The sequence below is a fragment of the Orbicella franksi genome, chromosome 12, assembly GCF_964199315.1.
Source record: "Orbicella franksi chromosome 12, jaOrbFran1.1, whole genome shotgun sequence".
In the NCBI taxonomy this organism is placed as follows: domain Eukaryota; kingdom Metazoa; phylum Cnidaria; class Anthozoa; order Scleractinia; family Merulinidae; genus Orbicella; species Orbicella franksi.
In genome coordinates, this window is record NC_138156.1 from 4,711,595 (window position 1) to 4,739,076 (window position 27,482).

The window sequence follows — 27,482 nt, forward strand, 5'->3', positions numbered from 1 at the left end:
CGTTTTTATTCTTTCTAAGTCCTGTGACAAAAATCTTTTCGAGGAGAAATATTTTTCCAAAGTTCTGGCCGAATTACCCATTTCGCCTTTTCAAAAGTATTTCTATCCTTCTAAGTCTAAGAAAAATCCCCCAATATTTCCTTTCCAATCAATCGATATCCACTCGGAGCGTTCCAAACTTCGGCGCCAAAAAGGGGTTTGCAATCTTCGTACAACACACGAACTTGATGGCAACAATCGGAGAGCATGGATCGTCATAGTTCACGTACCCAGCCCGAATCTCTGCTCGGAGCCAATCGGTCAACCGACGAAAATCATCGAGCGTGAAAAACAACTGCACAACCAAAGCGAGAACTCCATCGCCTATTGGCTCGTGATGCGCTTTCATCACTTCATGTAACAGTGATGATCTGTTGCCAAAGCTTCCAAGCAGAATGATAGAGGCGGATGCGTTTTTGTGGACGTAACCGTCTCTGGCAAATCCACCTTTTTCTAGAATGCCATCTTTTCCGAATAGCTGGAACATTACATTGGCCATGTAACTGTTTATGGGGAAGTTGATTGTGGCTGATTTGAAAGTGGGTTCAGGAGTCGGTGTTGGTATCTCGTCTCGTTTGAGGTCTGCTTCGTCTGTGAACTTTCCCTGTGCATCTTCATGGGCTGATGAGTTCTTTACAATCTTGGCAACTGGTTCCTGGTAGCAGTGCAACAGAACTAGAAAAAGAAGGCTATTAATTTATTACACTTGTTACAAACATAGAGCCAGACTGATGGCAGTCGGTCTTTTCCGTTGGGTTAGACTAGTGTTTCACCGGCGAAAGCAAAACCATGTCTCGTCCCAATCGCATCTTTTCTGAAACGTTTCTTATCATAATCGCTGCATAATTTCGAGAGAAAAATAGACTACTTGTACTAACAGTCTAACATAAACCCAGGTTCGTACGCAACAAATGTGGGTCGTGGACACAGAAATTTTAAACCAAGGCAGTTATTTGCTCATATCTGGAAATGATATGTATACATTAAGTTTACGGATTCAAAATTACGTCGTGGCTTGTAACTAGTAGCTTCTAGTTAATAGAAGCCAACTTTGAGAACGGCTGGATATTAGGCAAGATTTTGTACTCATGTAAAAGAAAAAGAGACATTAAACTTAAAGAGAAAAAATAAAAGCCATCTGATAAAGTTTGAGGCTCCTCAGTAAAATTTTACCAGACTGTTTGCTATAAAATCGACCACCAGCTAGGCTCTCTAAAACTTCTTTTTTCTTCTAGCTTAGTGCTCTAGTGGTCTTAGGATCTAGCTTTTATAAGTAGCGAACTGTACATATATACAACGTTTTACTCGTCTAAAATTAGTCTTAAAGTTGAGTTCTAAACGACATTTGTGTTTCACCGATAATCATTACTATGTATCTAAGCAGGACAATATTCTTAGAGTTGTTTTGACACGTTTACTCCTTCGAGGGCGTGAGAAATGGCACGGTATTCACTTGTGAAAGACGTCAAGCCAACCTTTGATATCACACAAACACCGTACTTCACTCCGCTATGAGTGGGCAAGATAGCACTTACTTTTAATAGTTCGGAGTTCAAGGGCCAAAAAAAAAAAAATAGAATCACTAGAAAGAAGCCGTGATCTATTATAAATATGTGATACATTTTAGAAATGCTACTTACCACTTACTTGAATGGCATATGAGGAAAAAAAAAAACGTGCTAGCCGACACATCGAGTTTACAGATTATAATTGCTCGTTTTGATTTTTTGCTGAATCCTGTAGTCACAAATATTGCACGAATTTCTTCGATATAGAGCTTAGCATCAAAGCGAAATGAGGAAAATACACTTCAAAAAGGACGAGCGTCCACATTCAAGGGAAATCAGAATATAGCATTATTGAACTTACATCTAAAGGTGTTTTTGGTGGCTTCGTTGATCGAGCGACTTTCACGCGAAGCTGAAAGCGTTGTCGTTCCTAATGCAAGCGCTGCCAGCAAAAGTGGTAATTTTTCCATTGCCATCGGGTACAAAACAAAGCTTCTTGTACGAGCGATGTTTCCAGAGCCATGAATTAAGACTCAAATTGCCAAAGTCGTCGGTTTCCCTGGATACAAGCACCTTATTGCGAGAATTCCTCAATGAATTTCATTTGATTGTGTACATAAAGTGTTGGGTTTTCTATTGTTGCGCCCCTTCGGGAACGTCGCTTAATTACATCCTCGAGGTAATATTTTAAAAAGAGAAACACTTTTTCATAACCTTTATTTTCACCAGTTGAAATAAGAGTCATATAAATAGGGAATTAAATAAAGAACGCAGACTACGAGCTGTACAACGGAAGGCGATTGATTAGTTGCTTTCAAACAAACATGATTACGTTAAATATCATACAAGTTTGATTCGTAATTCTACATTGGAAGTATGGATTCGATTTCATATCGTAATCAGGTTTTAGCAAAGCTTAAAATGTAACTGCAAAATCTAAATTGCACAATTACAACATCTCATAAAAACCAAACTAATGCATCTTTTACTTATAGACCTGTTACATTTTGTTGGCCCATTATAAAAAGGACTGACGGTTTGAAAAAATACAATTTCTGGACGCTATGCCAAATCTATTAATTTGATTAGCAAAAACCACTATTACGCCTCCGGCAAAAGCATCTCGTGCCCCCAGCCCCCAAGGGGTACTCGGGATTTCAAGTAACGGGGATGATCGAATGGGGGCAAAAATCAGCCCCCCCCCCCCCCCCCGCAAAAAAAAAAATAATAATAATAAATAAAGCAAGCTTGGTTGTAATATATTTGCAGAACTACGTGGCCGGGGAACAACCACAAATCTTCAGACTATTTTGCAACACGTCAAATCCGGTTTAATTTTCTGCTGGCCAGTTTTAGTTTCAACAAGCAATACCTGGTAGTTTAGTGCCTTAAACAAGAGAGTGGAGGGTAAGACATTGCTTTATTGCACTTTGTCAGTTAACCTTTTACATCAGTATCTTATTTCTCCTAAGTGATGGGGATAAAGAAAACAATCGATTAACTGGTGGGTATTGTCTTGATGCAATAAATCACATAACAATACATTTTGGCAATCAGTTAGAATGCATATTCTGAGCTTGGGACTTGCAGCCAACTGAGAAACCATTGAAAAGTGACATTTCCAAAACCACCTGGTTAATTTGTCTTTCCAGCTTACATACACCCAAGATTGCAAAATCAATTAATTAACTATATCGTTGATCTCAATGAAGAAAAATTTAACTTGATTAACTTCCAAAAACGAAAAGAAAACACTTCATTTCAACGCAAATTTAGCGAAACGTTAAAAGCAGTCAATTGAACGCTTCCTGCGGTCTGTCCCATGACGCTTACATGACGTCTGCTAGACAGCGATGAATCACTTGTTTGGGACCACAACTTTGACCTGCGCAGTACATTTCTGCCGATTTTTCTGATTGACAGAAAGAGAGTGCAGTACGTCTCCTTGAACTTCCGGTTACTGAGAGAATAGATGAAGGGGTTTAGGGCCGAGTTAAGGTATCCCAGCATCAAAAGAGACGCGAGCAGTTCTTGTGGAACGCTAAAAAAGCACGGTTTACAAAGGCTTAACACCATACTAGTTACGCTGTAAGGAAACCAGCAGATGAACAAGACGCAAATTATGAAGGCAATTGTCTTTGTGGCTTTGAGATTTCTCTTGAAGTTGCCTTGATCGCGCGGAGTCGGGTGTCGGACTATGTGGCCTGGGGAGTTTGCCGCGTCACACAACTCCTGGCAGTTTTTCACGTTCTGAGCAATACGATTAATCTTGAAATAAATCCCGCCGATGATTAGCAGCGGTAAAATAAAGTGCAGAAGGCTGCTGAGAGCGGAATACACGGGTGTGATATTAAAGTAGCAATAACCTCCAATGACGTAAGAGGGGTATGATCTCCACCCCAACACAGGTGACAAGGAGAACACCAGAGAGTAGCACCACAGGGCAACCACTGCAACGCGAGAACTCTTCACAGACAAGAACTTCGACTTTCGAAACCGTCTCAGTGGATCACTCAGGGTCTTGTAGCGGTCAATTGTGAGGATCAAGAGGGTTAATATCGATGTAGGCACACTAAACAGGTACGCAGTTGTCCATACAATGCAAAGGATTTCACCGTGTCTCCACGCTCCGTCAAGCAGTAGGTTTTCCGCGTCGAATGGCATAGCAAAACTCGTAGTGAACAGATCGCAGCACGCCAGTGAAAAGATGAAGGACATTGCTGGCGACGAGCGGAGACTTTTATTGAGGCAGATTGCCAAGCAAACCAAACCGTTTCCAAGGAGGGAAATGAAGATTATCAACGAGTAGCAAGCCACAGAAATCGTTACAAACACCGGGTGCCATTCAGGGATGATTACTTGACCCAAAGACGTGTTGTCAAAAGAGGTGTTGTTCATTTTACCGAATCGAGCTTCAAACTGAACCTTTTAATCGAAAACAGCAATAGAAAAGGATATTAGTTGAAATTGTTTACTTTACGTATGACTGAAAATAATTAAATTTAAACGTCGCCAACTCTTGTCTGAAAAAAAAAAACAGCAGTCGTGCTCAAATGAATAACGTCCCTCTAAATCATTTATCGCTGTATTCCTGGCATCGTTTAGGCCAAAGCTTGAAAATATTCATAATTACGTTTTATTACGTCAGGTCGTGGCAAATGTTTGTTAGACATATTTGCCCAAGACGTCACTAAAACGTAAGCATATGGCTTTCAAACGCAGTTTAGAAAAGTTTTTCAAAAAGTGTTCTCTGAGGCGTTTTGATGAAAAAAACTAAAAGCTTTTAAATAGTGGATGGCACTCAAAGTCCATAAGAACACTAGCAATTATCAGCTATTTAAAGTGAATTTCTTTAATTTTTGAACACATTACGAGTATTCATTTGAATGCGTGGTGACAATTTGCCACTTTTTTAGAGATGTATGTGTTTTCAAGTATACCCGATGTGATAAATAAACCACTTTACTAATAATTAAAACTTAAAATAAATAAGCATGCTTTTTCGCTTTGGCTAAGAGAAATGGTTTGGATGAGCAGTTAGTGAGTGTTTTATTACTGTTACAGTACAACCAAAATCGTTCCGATATAAAGAGGTTACATTTTGTTCTTCAGAATTATAAACGTATCTGAAAGTAAGAACGTTCTCTGGTTTAAAGATTAAAACAGAAGCTTGTACTTAAATGTTTGTGCGCGATTGGAAATGTACACGAAAAAGTACAAATATAATAGAAGTGTTTCGTTTATTTTTCCATTCGCGCATAAACATTTCTGATTCGTTTAAGGCTATAGACTGATAGCCGAAAGCTTAATACGTTTTTGATCTTTTCAACCGGAGAATGCTTTTCTTTTAAAATATGTTTTTATCCTGGTTACATTACCCTTTTTATTTACTGGTCGTGAGAATATCAACATTTTTTTCAAAAAATCTTTGACGGTTCTTGTTGATCATGGTATTGGTCATGTACTCTCTGCAGGACAGTTGTTGTTTGTCCACAATTTCCTTATCGCGACATCGATATGATATTCCAGATTTTTGCCTATTCACAGTCACGCGTTGTGCATGTGACGTTGACCAATCCGCAAACATTTGGATTTGAGTTTCACAATTGGCCTTCGTGCTGGTGGCTTTTTTTTGGCTGCTTTACCGCGCTGGTGAGACCCAACCGGGTTGAAACAGCTGTTTTGGCTTTCAGTTTTGACTCTATCATGTCGTTTTCGCTTTGAGTTTTCTACGTAGTATTGGCCTTGCTTGCTTGTTATTCTATTTGTCTAGAGCAGGAGCCTTTTAAATAAAGTTTCCATGTTTGTTAAATAATATCCGATAAACTGAAAAAAAAAACCATTTCGTCTTAGATTGAAATGAGAGTTTCGGCGTTTCATCGGAGTTCGTTAGGTAAGGGACTTCTCTCAGTCATCGTTGGTTTTCTGAACCTGGGTCTAAACAATTTTATTCACTTTTTCAGTATTGCTGTTTCAAAGATGACTGCTGAATACGCAACTAATACTGAACTTTCTCCCTTAAAGATATATTTCACAAAAAGTCACCAATTTTTGACTTTCTATATGTTCAAAAGCAACCGATTTTAAAAAAAAGCACCTTGAAAACTATGGAACACGTCCATAAACGCTAAATATGAAGCTGTAGTCTAATGTAGATTCTTTAGCACCAAAAAAAAAATGTTCAATCTCTGTTTCACGCTCTCAAATAGTTAAGATCCGATCCCTCTGAAAAACTTACCTTTTGCCACAGGGTTTCAACAGGAACAAACGAGCTCGCGGTGCACAAGGCTGGCTCCTTGTTCTGCATCATATATTTTATACTCCAGTTGGTAAAACGATATCCGAGACCAAAAACACTACCGCTTGACATGTACAAATGACTGACATTTTTAATTCTGTAAAAACCGTGCATAAAAGTTTCCGACAAGAAAACTTTGCCACAAATATCAGTTGTACTATTTGCACATCTTAGAACTTTTGAGATTAGGTCAGATAACATGACCACGTTTTTAGCAAATTCTACCTCAGCTCTCATTCAGTTTGATTTAGTTTTTGATCAGTGTAGCGTCTTTTAAACTAAAATTAACGATTTCAATATTCCACTTGGCAGATCGGTCGCTCCCACGCACCATTTTAGTGGAATAAACACTATAAAAATAAACTTCAACACGTTTTCTTTTTATACATTTAAATTAAGGTTGATCTGTATACCGCTCGAGCCTAAAATCACGCCTAGTTTTAAAAGTATATTTTGCTCATGTTGCTTAGCTCTTGTAAAACCTCAATTATAGCTTGATTACAGCTCAGGGTTGACTCATAAAACCTTTCATACTCTATCTTTTTCGAATTACCAAAACGTGACCTTGAATTGGAACTGACAGTTCAAGATATCTTGGTATCTCTTTCAGATACTCGATTACGTAAAATAAAGCAATTAGGCTCTCGAAGAAGACAAACATCCTCGCCTTTCGGTTGTCAGCTAATTATTATTGTTAACATAGTTTATTTTTATCACGGCTACTGTTATGAGTGAAGAAAATATGGGGTGACAAGTTCTTCTGACGAAAAATATGTAGGAGGAAAAAGACACGTGATGATGGGATCACAACAAGTTGTTGAAGACAGTTGCGGCAAGAATTTATCGCCGAAATGGTCAACAAACTTAAAAGTATACAGTAACAGTTTTCATAGAGGAAACCTTTTAGCCAATGGTTGGTCGCTATTTGACCGGCTAAGACACAAGCCGGCTCTCACTTGCCGCAACTAAGGATATATTCCATTAAGGAAACGCTTCCGGAAAATTCGAATTGACTCTAGTGGAGCAGTTAGTTGGATTAGTTGCGGTGGGAAAATTTTCGAGAAAAATGTTTTAATTTTGATTCGATCGGCCGAACCTAGCCAGTAGGTCACAGTCAAACTAATGGTTGGTTTTGATTGGCCCTTGACAAATTCAACTGATCTTTTTTGTTCAATGATTGGCGTAGAAGAAAAGTTTTGGATTTCTTCCGCGACGCAGGTTGGGTGGAGTGAAATAATTTGCTGAGCCCCTTCACTACTGATTGGATTCAGGACTGACAATATAACAGTATTTAATTCTACGTTTGGTTGACCCGTTTCCCTTGTAAAATGTCGTCCTCTATGCTAAGTTGCAGCGGTTCATAATCTCGTTCAACCGGTCAATCCGGATGAAATGATAACCAAACTTAGACTACACTCATGTAGTGTATACTCTGTCTTCAGAATTTGCAGTCGAGTGCACAACACAGTAAGCAAACAGTCCACGAGAATTAAGCACAAAAATAGAAAAAGCTTTTTTTTTAATCAGGTTAAAATGTTTGTCGTTCTGTTTGTCCATTCCTTTGTATTGTTTGCCAACCTCTCACCAGCACATGATTTCTCGAAGGTTGCGTGGATGATACGAGGGAAAGAAAATCAAACGCATGCTTCTAATAAACGTCAAAAACAATATCGTTACAAATTTTATTCTTCTCATGATTGAGGTCGAAAAGACATATTAGCAAAGAAAACCAACGCAGGCCACAAAAGTAACTGTTTTCTTCATTCAGTTTTTAAACATGTCAAAATCAAAATTCAAACAATAAAACCTTTAAAAAAAAACACACACACACACACGAAGAAAGAAAAGAAAAAAAATGAGACAGTCAACCTCTCTGGAAAAGCATCAAAAGCTACTATTAAAAGCCACAGAACTTTACTGATGAAACTCCGTTGTTGTCACTCCCGGCGAACTTGTTCATGTCAATTACTTTTTGGTATAGTAAAAGAATGATACGTGCCTCCGTTGCTAAAGATATAGAAACTATCTACTTCTTTTTCGCTTTATATCTTTCTGCTGGGCGCAAAAGAAATCTTAAGAACGCTTTCTCTACAAAAAAATAGTATAGCCTGAGTACATCTGCCCCTATCAATATGAATTTTTTTTGAGCTGAGGGAAGGGGGCGGATGTACTCAGGCTAAAAATAGTACTAAATTAATAATAATAAAAAAATGGTAATAGTTTCGTGAACACAAATAGCTTTCTTAAAACGTTGTGAAGCGTGACCTGAATAAAAATTGCACTGTTTTCAGATCAATTCTGTGATAGCTACTGGTACAATTTTTTTTTATCTCCAGTTAAGAGTCAAACGGTTGTCATGCTAATAATACTTGGTGATTAAGAGAGTCTTTGAAAGGGCTGGCTCAACGCGTCTACCCACGCCAGCTGTCTTGTTTGTGAACTGAACTGATTCGACTGATTCGCAATTTCTATGAAGTTTTACTGAGATTTATCGAAATAACCCCTCAGCATAAACTACGGTTCGGACATTTCCAAGACGATTCTTGTCTGCACCGAGGTGCGAGTTAGTAGGAATTTCACTGCAGTCAACAGTCACTGTCTTTTCCTTAATTAGATATTCTTAGCACGTAGACATATTCTAAATGACCGTTTCAATTAAACAGTTTGGCAAATTAAAGGGACTGCCTTCGATTTAAATTAATGATAAGCCTTCTAAGAGAAGTTTCATTTAATTTTGTGTTTGCATGACGTGTCGTCATTTGCCATCATATAGCCACCTATTTCTGTAAATAAAATAGGAAATGCTTACATGGGAATGGGACACACAAAATTAGAGTTCTGCCTAATTACTAGTACTTTTACATTTTGAAAAATGTACAGATGAGTAGAACTGAGAATGTAGAAGAGTAGCCTTAACTATCTCTGTTAGAAACTCCGCAGACTGGGTACAAGCTAGGCACCCTGGGGTGGTTAGTTAGCACCCAGTTCGCGTCTAGTTAACTGTGAGGTGAAGTGCTTATTCAATACAAATTAACATGGCAAAGATCTCAAAGGCTCTTCCCATGGCGACCAAAAAAAAAAAAATCGGTCAACTATATAAAGGTTTAGAAGCTAAAAATAAGGTAAGAGTGCTAAAAATGTCTCAAAATAAAACGTTTTTGACTGAATGTTTCCGGAAGTAACCTCAAGGAACGATCCTTACTGAAAAAGCTGTAAACAAATGCTTGAAGCAGTTCTGTCGACAAAACGACTGGAAACTTATCAGCCACGCGAAAACTAATTCGAAGGGACTCAACAGAGCTGGGTTTCACCTAAATAGGGAAGGTAACGAATTATTGCCAAATAATTTTGTAAATTGTTTTACAAACAGTTGATTCCCTGATTCCATGAATGTTCCTCCTTTAGCCCCAACAAATTAATCAAATGCAGCTGAAGGTCATGTTTTTAGCTCTGGTTCTTCTAATATTTTACCGACAAAACGTGGCTTTAAAATAGCCTGTCTGAACATTAGTAGTCTTTCAAAAAATATTGACGAACTTAGAATTCTTCTTGCTGATTATTCAATAGATATTCTTGCAATTAATGAAACTAAACTTGAAGAATCTATAAAAAACTCCGAACTCCATATACCAGGCTACGAAGGTTGTTCGTCGTGACAGAAATAGAAATGGCGGAGGTGTAGGTAGAAATTAAAGTTTTGAGTATTGTTAACAAGCATGCTCCCGTTCGAACAAGTCGTACCAGATAATAACTAAGAATCCAATAAAAACTAAGAATCCACAAGACTGGGCTAACTACACTGAAAAAGTTACGAAATACGATTAAAAATATGCCGGTTAAAATTACTGCTATCGGAGGCAGCGTGGCCGAGTGGTTTAGGGCGCTGGTGTTGTAATTCGGAGGTTCCCGGTTCAAGGCCTTCACCCTGCCACTCTCGGGATTTGTTTCTCGATAGTCCCGAGTTGAAATACTTGGTCACGCTTTGCAAATAGCCACCTGCGAGGTTTGGATTTTGCTTACGCTTATTTGAAATATTTGTTTCCCTTGTTTTTGTGGCATGTCTGTAAACTAGCTAAGCTTAGTGCTTGTATAGCTAAGTGCATGACCACTGTAAATAAGATTTGCATTTTTTGTCATGTAAGGCATCTTATTATTATAATGCCTTTATTAAATCCCAGGATAATCCTCGAAGAACTTGGCAAACGAGCAATGACCTTATGTCACGTCGCAAAAACAACAAGATAGTGAAAGAACTGTACTTAAATGGTATCTCCGTTTCTGATTCTATCGAGCTTTCCAACACCTTCAATAAACCTTTTTTAAACAATTGGATGAAGACTAGGTAGTGAAATACTCACAACTGTCAGTTATAATGATTCCAGTTACATGATTAATATTACTGGTAATTATAACAATTTCGGTTTCCGTCAAATTGCCAGCAGTGTTGTTTTAAACCATTGTGTAGATGATTATCTAAATCAAAAGCTTCAGGACTTGATACTATCTCTGCTAGGTTGATTCGCGATTGTGCTGATATTATTTCAGGCCCATTAAGTGATCTGTTTAACTAATCTTTATCTGACGAATGGAAATGAGCTAGAGTCACTCCGTTGTTTAAACAGGGTGAGCCAGCTGACGTAAACAACTACCGACCAATCTCAGTCATCTTGGTAGTTGCGAAAGTATTCAAAAGGATTGTATATGATCAGAAGCGTATCACCTAGACTAGGTAATATGCTTCTGATATATGATCAATTGTATCAATTTTTGAGTAGCGAAGATATCAACTCATCAATCGGGCTTTCGCTCTTTACACACAACTGTTACTGCCCACTGACTATTGGGCGCTTAACATCGATCGTGGATATGTTAATTTTGTGGTAATTTCTTGACTTAAAAATGATTTTCGACACTGAAGATCATGAAACATTACTAACTAAAAAGAATCGCTACGGAATCCAGGGAAAAGCTCTCGACTCGACTTACCTGCTTAATCGCACCCAACAGTGTCTTGTAAATGGTTGTCTATCTGATGTCTCTTCCCTGAAATGTAGGGTGCCAAAGGGAACGATTCTGGGCCCACTTTTATTTCTAATTTAGATCAATGATCTGCCTTGATTGCTTATCATTCAGTCAGCCAAGAATGTATGCTGATGACACCCACAATACACATGCTGCGTCTGACTTAAGATCAATGCAGTATAATCTGACGCATGGTCTGCAAAACCTAGGTAGATGGCTTTGTTCTAACAAGATTACCTTGAACGCCAATAAGCTCGAGCTCGTAAGCTCGGTGTTCTTTTACCCACATTCAGTTTTGAATAATTTTTTCAATACATCAATCGTCTTTATATCGTCTCATTTGTGTTTTTTGAAATATAAGTAATTAACAAAAATGACATGAAAAGCAAGGACGAATTAGATTTTAAAAGGTGAACATTGGATAAAGTCACCTGGATTAATCTTTGGTGTGTGATTAATAGTCTAAATTACCTTCGTTCGAATATTTTCATTCGTGCTGTTTTTCATGCCTAAAGGAGCATTCCATTAAGACCAACCTTTTCCTACTCACCGATCAATCAATAAGGCAGAACGGCTTCCTTGTAAAGCAGGTTTTTATCATTTCTCTTATTCTAGTAGTTATTTACAATATTAAATTAGTTAGGTAGTTAGATTTATTTAAATTAAATATTGTATAGTCCTGAAGGAAATACCGTGTCTAAATAAAGATTTTACCTTTTACCTTACCTAACTGTTGTCTTTTAGCGACCCAGCTTCCAGTGAGAAACAGAACCAATTTATTGATTCTAACTTCACAGGCAGTCTATGAGATATGGAATATGTATAACAAGTTATATGACAAACAAACTTCCCTGCTACACTGCAGGAAAAAAAAAAAAGAACCGTTTCAGTAGGAACCCTGGTCCCTCCTAAATGCAGGACCAGGCACTCCCGGTGGGGGTGGGGCGGGGGGGGTACTCCTTTACATGGGCTATATAGGTATGTGTGGCCTCAAAGGGTAGGGTTTTTCAGCCGTTTTGGTCATAAACAGGGTATCTATTTTGGCCATTTTGGTCTTAAATAAGGTATAGTTTTAGCACTCTAGTCTTGAATTGGGTATGTTTCTTAGAAGAAGCTATTTTTTCATCATTATCAATAAGTCCGTCAACAAAAGCCCTTCATAACTTATGTTTAGGGCAACTGTGCCAGCCGCAACGGTCATAAATAGGGTATCGAATTTTTGGTCAGGACATAAATAGGGTAGCAAAAATCGCAGATTTTGGTCATGCATAGGGTATGGGTTTTGGGAAGTGAGCCGCACGTCCCCACCCAAATTTTCTGGGAGTATCCTCCCGGGGCAGGCACTCAATATCCTTGAGGATGAAAGGATATTATTGCTACGAAAACAACACCAGAAAACTGATTAAAATAAAACGACAGAAAAGCAGCAACGCCAACTTCACAAGTCAAAGATTCTCCTCAGTAAAACCCTGGCAACAGATGATGTCACTTCCGATATTGCTATGACAGCCATTATAACTTCGGTTACTGAAGAAAGCAAAAAAAGGCTGCCATACCTCGATCTGCTGTAAACAGCAAAACTACCACCATCGTGCAGGAAAGTGATGAGCCTGGCTGTCCTATTTTTGAAGTTTATTTACTTTTGTTTCCTGTCCTGTCTTTTGAGTATTAAACAACAAACTCTCTACTTTAACTTTTATTATTTCGTGTGTAACTCCGATCCCTCATTGACAAGCTCATGATCAGCTATAGGACGGCACTGACAACCATAAAAGAGTACTGTCCTATTTCCTTCCTTATCTAGGAAGCGGCGTGACCGGTATGTTTTGGGCTGCTGGATTTCAAATCTGGTGGTCTCCGGCTCATTTAAATCCTCCACCCTTCACTAGTTGGATTTGCTCTTGCCAAGTTATTCTCCTCGGCAACCCTTGGTAAATAAGCAACTGGTTGAATTTCTACCTGGTCGAGTTCTCATAACAATTTTAAATATTTGTTTTTCCATTTACAGCGTGCATAATTCGTAGTCAGTGCTAAACAAAGTCATTCCTGTTTTTCATTATTTTTATTCTAAGCCATTCTCTTCGCTTCAGTTCCTCTCACTGAGCTTCTCCTCGTCTTTTGTTTATAGATTTTGCATTCTTTGACTTGCATTGAAGATTTATGCTTGTCCTACAATTGCGTACTTCCTCTTAACTCACTTGTATCCAGCGGTTTCCATAAGTGACGAAGGGAATTTGAAAATGTTTTCCTCGAATTATGTTTATATAATTTAAACTGGAGGAAAAAGTGCCGCTTTACAGGAGTGACATTTATTTATTCAACCAGTTTATAATTCGAAAGATGTACCTTCCAAATTATCGCAAACTCTTTAGACAATTTCTCTTTTCCTCGTAAATTATCGCAAACTCTTTTAACTATTTCTCTTTTCCTCCTGTTGCATTCTTTCCTTTGGTTAAACTTTTTAAAATTGATATGCAAAATGCTTGGGTGCTTTTTCGTCACATCCCGGACACTTTTCACCTTTATTTGGCAACACCTGAACGGCTGTATTTGTGTAGCAATTAGCCAAACCGTCTTCATTTGTATGTATGAATAGCCATGACATCCAGACGTGCCGTTCTTTGTGCCTGTTTTCGTTGATACGTGGTCTTCAAGCACAACAACCACGAACGTTGCGAGGGAGAACTGAAGCCGTGAAATGAGGATTTCTGTAGCTCTATTGTCGACGATAGTTTTCTTTGTCTTGGCCTGCGGTAAGTTCTATCTATGAGAGCAAACTTTGTAGGCTTTAAATCGAGAAACTTCAGCGATATTTATGTACAATCTTGTGGCTACACGTGTATGCCTATTTAGTTTGTTATGAACTCCGTTTCGTAGTAAAATACTTGCAAAAAAACCTTCAGACGTTTTAAAATTTCAGACGTTTAATTTTCGGACACTTTTTGTCCCATTTCGGACAAGTTGCGGCCAAACATTTCGGACACTGTGATGAATCATAGCTTAAGTAAACGATATCTGTGAAAATGATGGCTTTACTGCACCCTCAAGGTTTTAGAAGTATACCGAGGAGAAAATAACACTAATCCTTTCTAGCCGTTATGTATCTCAAGCACTGTCTCAACTAGCTAGAGTTCGCCTCATAAAGGAAGCTAATAGCTTTGGAGCTACTTAAAAATTTTATACTCTACTGAGTGTACATATTTCGCGAGAAGCGTAAAAATTTTGGACGGTTTTATTTTCGGACACTTTTTTTGTTCGAAATTAAAATCGTCCGATATTTTTTGCAAGTAATGTAATTATTTCCAGTTAAACTGAGTTCTGATTCGGAAAGCTGGTCATAATCTTGATCAAGAGCTGACAACACACAATGTCGGTGAATATTGTCAAGCTGGACGTACTTTATACAAATTGGGGGCATTGATATGACCAAATCTTGTTGTTGTAGTTTAAAATTATTAGAAAATACCAGTCTATTGCCCTGATGTTAAATCATTACGCTAACGATTATCAGCTTCTTATATTAAACTACACAGAGTTCTCAAAGATAGAATCGGCCTTCGGAGGGTTCGATAAATGAATTACATTGGCAGTATCCTAGCGTTAAAGCTTTTCTTCAGTCGTTTTAAGGGAGATAACAGCTTCCAATTTTCGACAAGGGAGTTAGATGGTTTGGAGAAAGGGGAGGAGAGAGGGCTATTCATTATATGTCTATATTAAAACCTTTCTAAATCAAACTCGGTTATCTTGAAGTCTGCGTCACGCGTCTTGCCACCCTGTTGCGACGCGTTGCGACATGTTGGGTGTTGTTGACTCAAATTTGACCATTTTCAAACTTGAGCCAACAAAGCATGTTGCGCCCAACAATGTTGCCATATCAGTAGTAACGTTAAAACAACGTTTATAGCAACTTATGCAAAGACGTTTTAAACGTTTTATTAGAGTCAGTGTCAAACAAAACTTCGAATGTATAATACTAATGTCCATCCCTGACTGCAATTTAGAATTTTTAATGTTGCGGGATGTTGTGTTGAAATGTTGCGATCGTTTTGCCGGGGCTTTAAGTTATTTTCCCTTGGATATTCTTTCTCAGTTATTCACTATCAAACTCGCGGCTATGTCTAACTTTTTCCTTTTTGTGGAGAGTTCTAGACGGCGGGTTTTAGTTGTATTATTCACGTATGCATGGCCTCTCTTTGTCTATCTTTGTTACCACTCCATCACTCCCGTCTGTCCTGACGGCATGAACAGAAACGGAGAAGAGAAAATAAATGCATTAACACAGAGAAGTTGGAATTAGAAAAGATATAAGAAGGGAAAATTTCATGGAATCGTATTTTATGGACTGGTCATGGTATACCACGAAAAAAGACTGTTTTTTAAGACAGTTTTCATAATAAGCTCTTAGTTCAACAGAAACTGACTAGTACACAAGCGGACCAGTGCTTGGATTTTAAGGTGTTGTTAATCACACACACGACCGATGTAGGCTTGTACTTTCTACCATGGAATCTGGAATCCTCGAGGCCTAATATGTTTTTATGCTATAAGAGTATTGAAACCGTTGAAAAGGCTTAATTTTTGAAACATGTTTGCTGTTTTGCTCCATGTAGAAATGGCCGAAGCCCATCCCGATTTCTGTGATTTGGACGAAGAGGCTGGCCCATGCATGGCATATTTGAGAAGGTTTTACTTTGACCGACATGAAGGAAAGTGCAAGCAGTTTATCTACGGAGGGTGTTCAGGGAACCAGAACAACTTCAGAACATTGGGAGAGTGTCAAAGCACGTGTGGAGGGAAAAGAACTCTGCGTTGAAAATGTAAAAGCCAAAGAAGCATTGAAGTATCAGCAAGTTACTATGACAATGTAGAATTCTTGCAAAACCTGATGTTTTGTCTTTTGCAAGACATGTTGTAAAAGACATTAGGAAACATCTGTAAGAGTAGATAGAAGTACCAGGACCGACGATCTTTGGCAAAGATTGATGTAGCGATTATAGTGTCTCTACGTCGGACTTGATAAATAAACACAAGTAGTAGATTCATAGATATAGTACTATTTACTATTTGCACAGTCTCTTCTGTTGTGCAATTATCGGTGGTTACTGACCCTTGGCTTCGCTGATATTCAAATGAATGCAGTCGTGCGTCTAAAAAGCTAAATGAAAGTCGTACTCGAGCTAACTGGTCTACACTACCAAAGCTTATCCCGATTTCTTTGAATTTTGCTTGGTCTTGTATTGCTTCACTAAAAAGACAAACAAACAAACAAACAAATTAAATCAAGCCAAAGGAAAAGTAGACATTGTAGTTGTTGGGTGCCGTTAGGCTGAGGGGCTGACTTTAGATCCTGTTGCACAAAAAGATTCTGGTTTTTCTTTTTCATGCTGACTAGAAACTAGTCCATCACAGTATTTTTAGGGCTTAAAGGGAGGTCTCTATTGTGAGCATGAATTCGAAACGTCTAATACCAGAAGGCATATTTACACCGATAAAAACCTGAGCATAAATGTCTGGTCTTGTTAGTTACTACAGTAGTGCTCAGGAGGTGTTAGAGGTATTTTATCATGATTATTACATGATTGAGAAAATTTATTTCTTGTGATTGGCTGAGTCCAATTTATCGTTAATTATTAATTTTCACTGCAGTGCAAATTAACGCGCGCGCGTTCGCAATTTCTCAGTCATATAGAGGCTCGTGCAATTTTGAGAGAATTTTCACATATCGCGAGTAGTGTAAATCCTTAATTGCACTCGCATTCATACCATTACCTATACAAATCACATGTCGGCGAGCAGACGTTACAAAACTCTGACCTTGTGCCCAGCTGAAAACAAGTTACAATTTTCTCTCCCTCCAATTAATTACTTTCAATTACAGGAGACCATCACTAAGAGCGTGCAACTAAGCCATATTACTGTCACGGCGTTTTCACAGATCGATCTATTTTTAGTTTGAGTTCACGGCGAATTCAAACCCTGGCAGGAACCACAGTGACAAATCACAAGCACGGACTTAATTTTTAAGTGACGTCATCATTTCTCCGGAAGAAGTGATGGGCTCCTGATGTGAGGTAAGCCATTTTTTCCTTATCGATGCGCGCTCATGTAGACCGAAACTGACCTATTTCGCGGGAAAAGAAGTCTAAAAATGGACCGGTCTGTAGAAATGTTGTGGCGTAGGCTTCGTATGGGAGGTGCACGGTCCTAGTGATGAGCTCCTGTTTTAAATATCTTGGTTATTGATCAAAATTACCTAGTCATACTTTTGGCACGTTTTTGACGAAAAAGATAATAAAATCGCCCTGAGGATTTTTCCCACTTGCAGAAGTCATATCAATTTAAAGCTTCGTAATTTAATATCCAATCCATCCGGCTTGTTCCCCGTCTAACCACATCGCGCTGTCCCCCTCCTCCCCCCCCCCCCCCTTCCCACCTTAAGAAGAACAGCAGAGGAGCCTCTCCTTGGTTGACTGATATAGTTCATTTAATTTTCAAGTGATAGTTCTGTACAACATGAGTTTGATTTCAATAATTAAATCTGACTACCATGGACACCCTTAACGTGCAGACATCTCTTACTAGTTACATTATTCAGTTGCAAGATTCACGGGGTCGCTTAGTGTTCTTGTTTTGTCTCTTTTGGTAATTTTGGACAAAAAATGGCTTTATTTGCGGTCCAGGCATTTCACTACAGAGGAATCAATTTCCAAGTAATCAAGCAACCAATCACAATCCGGGCTGCAACAGGCGCTAAAATCACGGCCTGAAAGAAAGTCAAGGAAAAGACGCCATCAGTGATTGAATTCTTCTTACAATAGTAATACACGATAAAGAAACAAGTGAGGAGAATAATTAAATTCATCAACAGTATACGGAATTTTGATTGGATTCACTATTAAATTATCAGGACTAATATTAAAAAAATTAGCGATCACGAAGAATAATTCACATTTTAATCTTAGAACAGAGAGCTTCAAAGAAACCCAGTGGTACGAAGAAATATATCAAACACGAAAGACCGTTTTTTTTTAATCCATAAAACGAGGTGTTTAGAAATGTGATCAAACACGGTCTTTCGTGTTTCATGTCTCAATCCAAACTAAAACTAAGGAGAAAACGGAGAAATGAAATCGAAAAAGTCTATGCTAATCAAGCTCATGTATCCAAACACCGACACGGTTATGATTTCCTTTCTTTAATCTGATGAATTAATGAGCTCGGGAAGGAGTAAATGAAAATTTGCTATGATTAATCAAATATATCTTACCATAACGAGCCATGTCGTAATCAAATTCTGCAAAAAAAAGTGCGAACAGATAAGGATCAGTAAATGCAAAAAATTTAATTTGAATTGAATGAAACAGGCTTGAAATGACTCCTCTGAAGACTGAACATTAGTTCTGAGAATATTTGGACGGCCGCCTTGCAAGAAATCGTACGGAAAATTGGGCGTATCCGTTTTTGCGGGAAGTTAAGGACAAAGCATTGGGGTAACAGTTTTAATAGTGTTAAAATCATCATAATCTTTTAAACGTCCTATAAAGTGAAGTCCTCCCACTGCTACCTGATTGAAGTTTTGCAATTGCTTAATCATTTCAAATAATTCAGCCGTTTTCAGATTCCTTGCGATAACAAGTGTACGAAAATAGGACTACTTGTCCGCCATCTCTGAAATCAAGTAAAAATGGCATTTACTAAACAACATAACTACCTCTTTTCTTAAACTCTCTTGCAAGCAGGTTGGCAGCACCTGTGGATGAAATAATGAAAAAAAGAATCTATCTATAATGAAAAAAAAGGGTGCTGCAATGATAACTGCGGAAAAAGGAATAACTAAACAGAGTGGATCTGGGCAGTGAGGTCTGAATGGCACCAGGACTGTATTGACGAAACGAATAACTGATAGACATAGACATAGACGTAGACATGCTTTATTTTAACGTGGACAAGTACACGCTTAGCTGTTCGCTAGTTTCCAGGTGTTCCACGATTTAAATTAAGTAATGTACAACATAGGAGCTTAAGAAAGGTATTTACATCAACCTAATTTAAAAATCACTAAAAAAAAAAAAAAAAAAAAAACCGAGCTAAAAGCGATAAAATATAATCAAAGTGTATTAAACATGAAAATCAGTTTGCCGAATCTTTTTCAAAAAGTCTTTGAGCCTGCCATGGAACGAATATCACGAGGTAGCATATTCCAGTACTTTGCTGCTGCATAACGCCACGACTTAAGACCATATCTGGTAGTGTTCACTTTAGGTATGGCACAAACTTCAGTTCCCTAAGTGGCTAGTCTTTTCTGATATGCATCAAGATTCTACTTTTCTCCGTTATTGATGTTTTCTCTGTAAACTTACTTTCCGACAGATTTAGACTCACCAGCAACCGTTATTTGTCGTCACACAACGCCTATCCCCAGTCTCCCACAGAAGAAGCGTAGCGTTACCACCCAGATATACCATCAGCTGGGAATTTAACTTATAATGTTCATTAACTGATAAAAAAAATTCCACTCACGTTTCTGGGTTACTTCACTACAGACAATGTGACTGGTTTTCAGATCGACATGATAATGCTTCAACAGTCCAAGTTCGTCACAATTCAGCTTACTGCGGGCAACTGAAATGAAAAATGTACAACAACTGAAATTACAATAAGAGTATTTTAAAAAGTATCGGATTGAAGAAGTTCTTGTCGGCTCGCACGTTTTATAAAACCTTTAATTATTAAAGACAGCCGAAAATGTATTGACCATGCTATATGTAACTTCATGCAGAAACTTGGCAGCGCAAACGCTTCCGAGATCAGGAAGCAAGAATGTTTACCATGGAAGTAATTATGACCAAATAAGTTTGGTTATTCGCGGCTTCTCTGGTACACTGACTGGGGAACTACAGTTCACTGGGTTTGGAATTCTGATTTCAATGAAACAAACAAGCAAACAAACAACAGCCGACGAAAGGCGTCATCTAGTTAAACACTCAAAACATCCCAGAGTCCTAGCCAATGAAGTTAGCGCTCATTCTCTGCTATGGTTTAGGATGTTCTTTAGTTCCTGTTCAATTTCTAGGTGGCTGGCATTTATTATTTATTTCTGGCTCCACTCCGTTCACAACTGTGTGCGCATTCATTTTGAATCCTTATATTTCAAGGCGAAAAATTGCAGCAATACTCATTCTTGTCGACCTTCAAGCTTTATTAATTCAACAAAACGGAATGAAAAGATCACCAACTTACCAAGTTCGGCGTCTTCAGCTTGTTCTCCTGTAAATAAGAATCAAGATGTATATTACTCCTGGCCAAAGTCAGAAAACATTTTGACTTAAGCATTGTCCATGATTAAATTCTCTTCCTAGGTATTTAGGGTGTTTATGATGACTATAAACAACAAAAACGAAAAAAAAAAAAAAAAAAAAAAAACGACAGCAACAAACAAGGAAACAAATACACTGAGGCAAGTGAATTGACCCTGTTGATTTCTTACTCTCCATACATACATACGTAGAGTTAACAAGCTAAACTGGATGTACTGAGGCAAAATCAGTGCTAAGAGACTGCTGCGAGTGTTTTGTAACGAATTTGCCAGTTTCAATATCGAGATGATACACAGTTTAACTCGAGATTGTGTTACCACTTGCCAATACCAAGAGAGCATGAAGGGTAAGGCCTATATAAGCCCTATTCCCAAGGTAATCATGTTAATTTTAGATGAGTTATCCAGTTTTCCCACGGATAATGGAAAACGTAACAACTACTCAATAGAGAAGGTAGATATAGGATCATTTGATGGATTATTCTTCTTCTTCCTGTTATTATTATTATTATTATTATTGTTATTATTATTATTATTATTATCGTTGCAATCAACGAACATCTCTTCCAGAAGTAAATTGAAACGAAGAAATCACAACTTTCAAATCGTGCAGTTTCGGCGATAGAATAATCAATCTCGCTGCCCCTCTATTTTCTTTCGACACAACTTTCTCCATTGGAAGAAAAGGAAAAGAAAATCAAAAGAACAGAAGAAGTTAAAGTTATCTTTAAAAAGTTACTTATTGTACTAACGTAGGGCTTGTTCCATCCATTCATTTTCTGTCAAATCTAAGAAAAATGGTTATGGGTTAGAAATTATTGTTAACCTATTCACTCCAGGTTCACCGTCGGTGGATGAAACCCTAGTGTGTGACCATTTAAATGAAAGCTTTCGAGCAATACATTCATGTGGTACTGTTCTAAATGACGAGTGTAACCTTTACGTCTGTGGATCAAAGTCTATCGAGTAACCATTCAGATTAAAGCCACTGAGGAGATCTTTTATACAGTGTAGTTACTATTTTACTTGTTTGAAAAAAAAATTGCAAAATATAAAATTTGGGAGTTTTATTATTTTTATTGTAACATTCGTATTCTTCGGAGTAAAATGATTGGCTAAATTATTTGTTACTGTTACTTTACGTTTATGTTACCGGTCATTTTATCATAATTTTAAGGTTATCGATACGTTGTGAACATTTTTAATGGAAAACGTTGGAAACATTATAAACTCAGCTGATGTCTTTAAAATTGGAAGTAAAATGTACTTCTGTAGTGTTGATTTCTAAAGATTACTAAACTTGTCAAAATGTCGTCTAAACAATCCTTTACCGGTTCGGTTGAAATTTTCAGTTCAGTTCAGTTGAAAATTTTAACAATATAAACAAGATATTTTGCGCAATCCTTGTATTATTTCAAAACGTTTAAAAGGCAGTGAGCTACATGTCTTTTCAGCTCTTGATCTAGTTAGTTACAAGATGTATTCTTTTCCACCTTATTTTTAATTGTAAATCGTCACAGACAATATCTTTGCTTGAGAAGACAAAATATTTTGACTTGACCTTGCGAAGCAAAACGAAAATATAAAACTTCAAGTGTCTGTTAAATCGTGATACGAAGAGAGAAAAATTGCAAAACTGTAAATATAACGAAAAAATGTCGAAAATCAAGATATTATGTTTATACCGAGTAGAAATCTCAGACGCAATAAACATGTCGCGAGAACGCCTTTACTGCGAAGGTTTGTAAAGTGATACACGATGTAAAATCGAGTCCTTCAAGGCTACTTTCTTCTCGCTATTCCTTTATCGTCGCCATTTCATCGAAAAGGGAGCTAGAATTGTTCAATATATGAGATTTTTGTAAGCTCCTCTATTACCGAAAATTCAAAATATTATGTAAGAGATAACCTGCATGTTGTTAGTTGGCTTGCTGTACTGGGCCAGATGAAAGTTAAACTAGGCGAATTAAAAAACTGATAATGAAGCATACACCACAAATGAGAAAGTTAAAGAGAAAGTCAAGAAAATCAGAGAGTTGTGTTAAGAATAGAAATGACTGTGAAACTGAATAAGCGCGTTCAAAGAATTAAACCTACAAGAAGAAAATTATTGTGAGAATGAAACAAGTTTGTTTTTGTTCAAACAAAAAAAGACAGAGCAAAAACTTCGAAAAAATTATAAATGATGTTTATAATATCTTTCATTTAAAATTCTCTTTCCCCATGTCGCCCTTTCAAAGCTTTTTAATAAACGAGAACCAGAACTCAAAGTGACACCGTCTAGCGGTTTGAAAAAGCTCTTATTATTAGGACCAATGTGAGAAAAACATAATTCAGAACGAATCCAGCCACATCTGTAATTTGCAAGTAATTAAATGTAAATAAAAAAGTCGCCACAAAAGAGATCGACGACTTAAGATTAACCCTGTCCTTTCATTTTTTAGCTATAGATCATTATTAAAAGACTTGAAAATGTTTAGTTACTTTCTGTCAGAAAAGGTCGAAAAAAATCCTTTTTTTTTCTTAAGTGCAAAGTCAGGGATAAAACTAGGTATAAGTAATTACTACAAACAGTTTGTTTGAAGAAATAAGCTGACGTACATGTACAAGTTGAAATATGCATCAGTGTTTGAGACGTAAAGTAACTTTGAATCGAAATCAGAAGTTTTTTATGCACAGAGTTATACTAAATGTTCACGACTATATTGACTAAAACAACAACTTTCACTTTATTGTTAAGTCCAACCAAAAGACATTTCCAAATGCAAGTCTTAGACTGTTTATTCTCTTAAGGTTTAGTCACGAGGGTTATTTTATGTCCGATAGCTCGGCAGAGTAATTAAAGTTTACAATCTAAAATTCATTAAAACACAGAATAAAACAAAACGCAATATACTTAATTACCAAGACCAAATTTCGATACGGTGGAAAATGAATTTCGATGTTTTGAAGTATTTACTCTTCTGACGGAAATTTCGTTCACCTTCTGGATAATTTTTAATTTGTTTCTTGTATTTGATAAGACGAAAACGTAGCGTTCTCGATTGCTTTGTAAACGTTTAACAGCAACAAAGTAATGAAAGTGATTTTGATCTGCTTTGGAAATAGCGAGAATCCAGGATCATTCTATTTTACTTTTCTGGTGAAACCCATTTGAAATAAAAAAAGGGAGGTTCAAATTTTTATGATGACAGCAATCAACGGCCAATGAAAAGAAATTCAATGGGCTTCATTACTGAGGTATATTAAAAAGTACATTAAGACAAACATAAAAATATTGTGCTTTCTCGCCTTTTGTGTTCGCTGAATTTCTTACGAAATCTTTTTTGTATTTTCAAACTTTAATGGAACTGCACGTAGAAACAATAAATTATTGAGTCGTTGCTTTCAACCCCTAGTTTTTAATGACTTACTGCTGTCAGAAGGTGGTGTGAATTATACAGTCTAATTTTGACCCGAAAACCCCGCGTTCTGAGTTAAGTTGCTTGGCAACGAGGGAATCAGTACAAAAAGTGAAGCGAATTTTTTGGCGTTTTCAAGCCATTCCCGTTGGTTTTAAATTTGTACTTGGAAATGAAAACCCTTGGAAAATTCCTTGCTGTAAAAAGTTATTCGATTATGTGGTCCTTTCTAACTTTTGAAAAAGTGAATCGTAAAATCTAATTATACAAGAGTCATCCTGGTACACACCAGTAACGTTGATAAATGCGAAATGAAATTATCTTGCGCGTCATCAAGGTGTCAATGAAACTGAACTAATATTCTGATAGTAAAATTATCTCTAATCTCTGATTGCAGAATATTTCTCTTTGCGTAAGTAATATTTATTTGACACAAATAAGAACAGCAATATTACGAAAAATTTATCTGCTGTCAAATCGTAAATCGTTTTAATTCAAAAGACAAACACCAGAAATAAAATTACGGAACTGTCTCTACAGCTTGAGTTTTTGTTATGGTTTGGAAAAATTAAACCCCTCTTCTGAGAAAAAATTATAAAACATTGCGTGGGCATGACAGTGCTACCCTATCGAAATTTTCCAAAAAAAAATATTTAGATATTGGGAAAACAAAATTGAGTTTTATATTGTCTGTTAGCATTAGCATTCCATGATACGATTTCTTTTCATGTTGAAGACAAATGTGGCCAACCGGTGGCAGAATAAATTTCACGTGCACAACTGCGAAGCGAGGGGAAAAGCGACCAACCGAAAGTAAAAAAAAAATTAGTTTCTTCCAATAGAAATAGACAGATTATATCTGGTTCAAATGTTTGTTACATCCAATCAATCGAAATACTTTAATTTTGTGCTTGTTGAATTGCGAAAATAGAACTGAGTGCGATATTTGGCAATACCTTTGCGTATCTGTTGCAAACGCAACCTGCTTTCTGGTCAAGGAATTTTTAGTTATTTTGTAAGCTTAAAATGGTCATGTGATGTATTAGAGAACAACTAGGTTTTATGGCTTTAAAGTCTAATCTCTTGATTCTTTTTAATGTTCTGAAAAAAGTATTTATTTTGATCGTAAAATGAAAAATTATGACCTTTCAGCGTATCTGACAATTCATACGTCCTTTGTGAAATATTTTTCGATATTTTCTTTTAACTATTGGGAAGAGTTTACTCTTACCTCTATCTTCGCTTGGGAATGAACCTATGAAATAAGTCAAAGAGAAATTTAGCGACTTAAAGATGTTGAAATTTTCAAAACGTTTGGCCATTTCTAATTAAAAATAATATCACGGACTCTTTAGAAACCTAGTGTACCAAAAAACGGTCTTGTTTTGGACAAGTTTAGAACTGTCCATGGATCAAATTCTGGTTTTCAAACGGCAAAACTTGAATTACACGGGAAAGATGTAAATAGTTATCATAAATTATACTTTCAGAAATTTGCAATAAGTTCTAAGCCCAGAACTGATGTAGAACTCGATAAAATGATTTTCATTCATATAATCGTTTTGTTCTGTGGTTATCGTATGCTAAATCAAGGACGTTTTTCGCTCCTTTTGGCAGTAGTAATAAAGTAGGAAATAATTTAAACTTCATCAAGCGAAAAAGGACGTATCTGTCGTTTCTTAGGAATCATTGACTTAGCTAACCAGATGACTGTGTTTAAAAACGTTATAGCGGCTTGTAATAAACTTTCCTTTATTTTACCTCTTTGTCCAACATAAAACTGAATACAGACAAACATTTCTTGTCCGTTAAGAAACAAAAAAATGAAGTCTTCCTTTACAAAATCACCTCATAAAATGGAAAGGAAAATGCCATAAAAACAAATTTGAGAGCATGAAAATAAGATAGTATAAACAGATAGATATAAATAAATATCGAAGACTTACAGGTTAGAGCAAAGAAGGCAGCGAATATCACTAGTGATGTAACTTTTTCCATGATGAACGCGCTCAGAATTGTTAGGCTTGCGTTCGATGCTGTCCGCGCTGCGTTCCTTTGGCTTTTGTGGTGCGGTGATATGCCACTCAGGTTTTATATTCGTCTGTCAGAACTATGATAGCAAACAAATATATGATCTGTGAATGGAGGGTATTTTTCTATTACTGTGGTCAAGGAAATTAGTGACAAAGTAACCCTAGGTTTCAAAATGGGATTAATTTTGCTTTTTCTCATCTCCGATTTCTTTTGACGGACAACCGCTGGGGCATTTGGAAGTCTTCTCACGCCACTCGGGGGGTCTTTTGTGTGACCTTAAAAGCTCAAAGGAAGTGATTTTTATTCCGCTTAATTTCAAATCCATTCATAGAGGTATTTTTCCATTAGACAGATTCGCGAGTGTCTTGAAAAATTGATGATTTTTATTAATGATGAGAACGTGGGCCGAATGCATTTATTTGGCAGGTTCTGTTAAATGCTGTCAAGATACGTGGCTGCGGAATTTCTTTTATTGGTTCAAGAAATAACGATTGACGATACACAAACGAAGATAAGACTTGTCTCGACTGGTTAAGACAATAGTTTCATTTCACCAGTTGGTAGAAGAGTTTCTTACAAAATTGCGGTAAATTTCAGATTCTTTAGCTCGTCGAAATTATGTATCTGGTATCTAACGCGATCATAACTTTTGCTTAAGTCGTTCTTTATTATACTCACGCCTAATTCGACCCCAATGCAAGTGCATTTTTTGCTGATTATATTCCGTGTACAATCACCGCCCCACTGGAAACTCATAAAAATTTCACGAAGTTCTTTAGTCATTCCAAGATTCTATCTTTTGTTCTATTTATTAACTGGTGAACACTCCGCGTAGTCTTAATTAAAAGAAGCAGCGTCGAGGCGCCGGGCGGGTGAACCCAAACCAACATGCTGCCACAGTAAGGCAAAACAATCAGATACTGAGAAACGGCAAACGAAAACAAAGGTCTCGCACAGTCAGACAAGTTTATTCATACACTGCAGCCTTAAGAGAGGAAGGCTATGTGTAATATCGAGTTAGAACTCTACTCGGGAAAATCGTGCACATTGAAATCTCTATCACGCTTAATTTAAAATGTAGTGTAGAGTGGGACTAATAATTTTATTTCATTTACACGTGTCGGTACAACTCAAAGAAAATAAGTGAATGGAATAATACGGAAGTCTACCGATGGGTGACTCGCTACAGAGAAAGACATGTATATCACAGATCACTCTAAACAAACTAGAGGACACTTCGATTAAGAATACTCCCCGCATAGTATCGCGAAACAACTTTTGTAGTCGTGGAGAGATTTGAATAGAGCCTTGTCATCAAATACTGTTATCAAAAGATAAGGCGCGATCTTAAAGCATCTATCTAA

General features: G+C 37.2%; 4 protein-coding genes across 5 annotated transcripts; 1 reads left to right on the forward strand and 3 right to left on the reverse strand.

Moving 5' to 3' along the window:
• Positions 1-17: 17 nt before the first annotated feature.
• LOC145462873 (uncharacterized) lies at positions 18-2,212 on the reverse strand. The gene is made up of 2 exons (XM_081446518.1): positions 1,909-2,212; positions 18-714 (listed from the first exon to the last, which is right to left on the reverse strand). Exons 1-2 carry the CDS (start codon positions 2,021-2,023, stop codon positions 149-151), a joined length of 681 nt encoding a protein of 226 aa, XP_081302644.1. The 5' UTR covers positions 2,024-2,212; the 3' UTR covers positions 18-148.
• A 292-nt stretch (positions 2,213-2,504) lies between these two features.
• On the reverse strand, positions 2,505-4,787 carry LOC145462864 (histamine H2 receptor-like). The gene has a single exon (XM_081446506.1). The coding sequence runs from the start codon at positions 4,443-4,445 to the stop codon at positions 3,309-3,311; it is 1,137 nt and encodes a 378-aa protein (XP_081302632.1). The 5' UTR covers positions 4,446-4,787; the 3' UTR covers positions 2,505-3,308.
• Positions 4,788-13,999: 9,212 nt separating this feature from the next.
• On the forward strand, positions 14,000-17,779 carry LOC145463208 (kunitz-type serine protease inhibitor 2-like). The gene is made up of 2 exons (XM_081446941.1): positions 14,000-14,120; positions 15,978-17,779. The coding sequence occupies exons 1-2, from the start codon at positions 14,066-14,068 to the stop codon at positions 16,178-16,180; spliced, it is 258 nt and encodes an 85-aa protein (XP_081303067.1). The 5' UTR covers positions 14,000-14,065; the 3' UTR covers positions 16,181-17,779.
• A 57-nt stretch (positions 17,780-17,836) lies between these two features.
• LOC145462879 (uncharacterized) lies at positions 17,837-26,580 on the reverse strand. 2 transcript variants are annotated; one of them, XM_081446522.1, is made up of 8 exons: positions 26,031-26,580; positions 25,316-25,339; positions 21,436-21,471; positions 20,608-20,634; positions 19,888-19,989; positions 19,079-19,117; positions 18,635-18,661; positions 17,837-18,130 (listed from the first exon to the last, which is right to left on the reverse strand). In XM_081446522.1, the coding sequence occupies exons 1-8, from the start codon at positions 26,080-26,082 to the stop codon at positions 18,033-18,035; spliced, it is 405 nt and encodes a 134-aa protein (XP_081302648.1). In that variant the 5' UTR covers positions 26,083-26,580; the 3' UTR covers positions 17,837-18,032. The 2 variants fall into 2 exon arrangements, with proteins under 2 accessions (XP_081302648.1, XP_081302650.1); XM_081446524.1 differs by lacking the exon at positions 21,436-21,471.
• Positions 26,581-27,482: the final 902 nt, after the last annotated feature.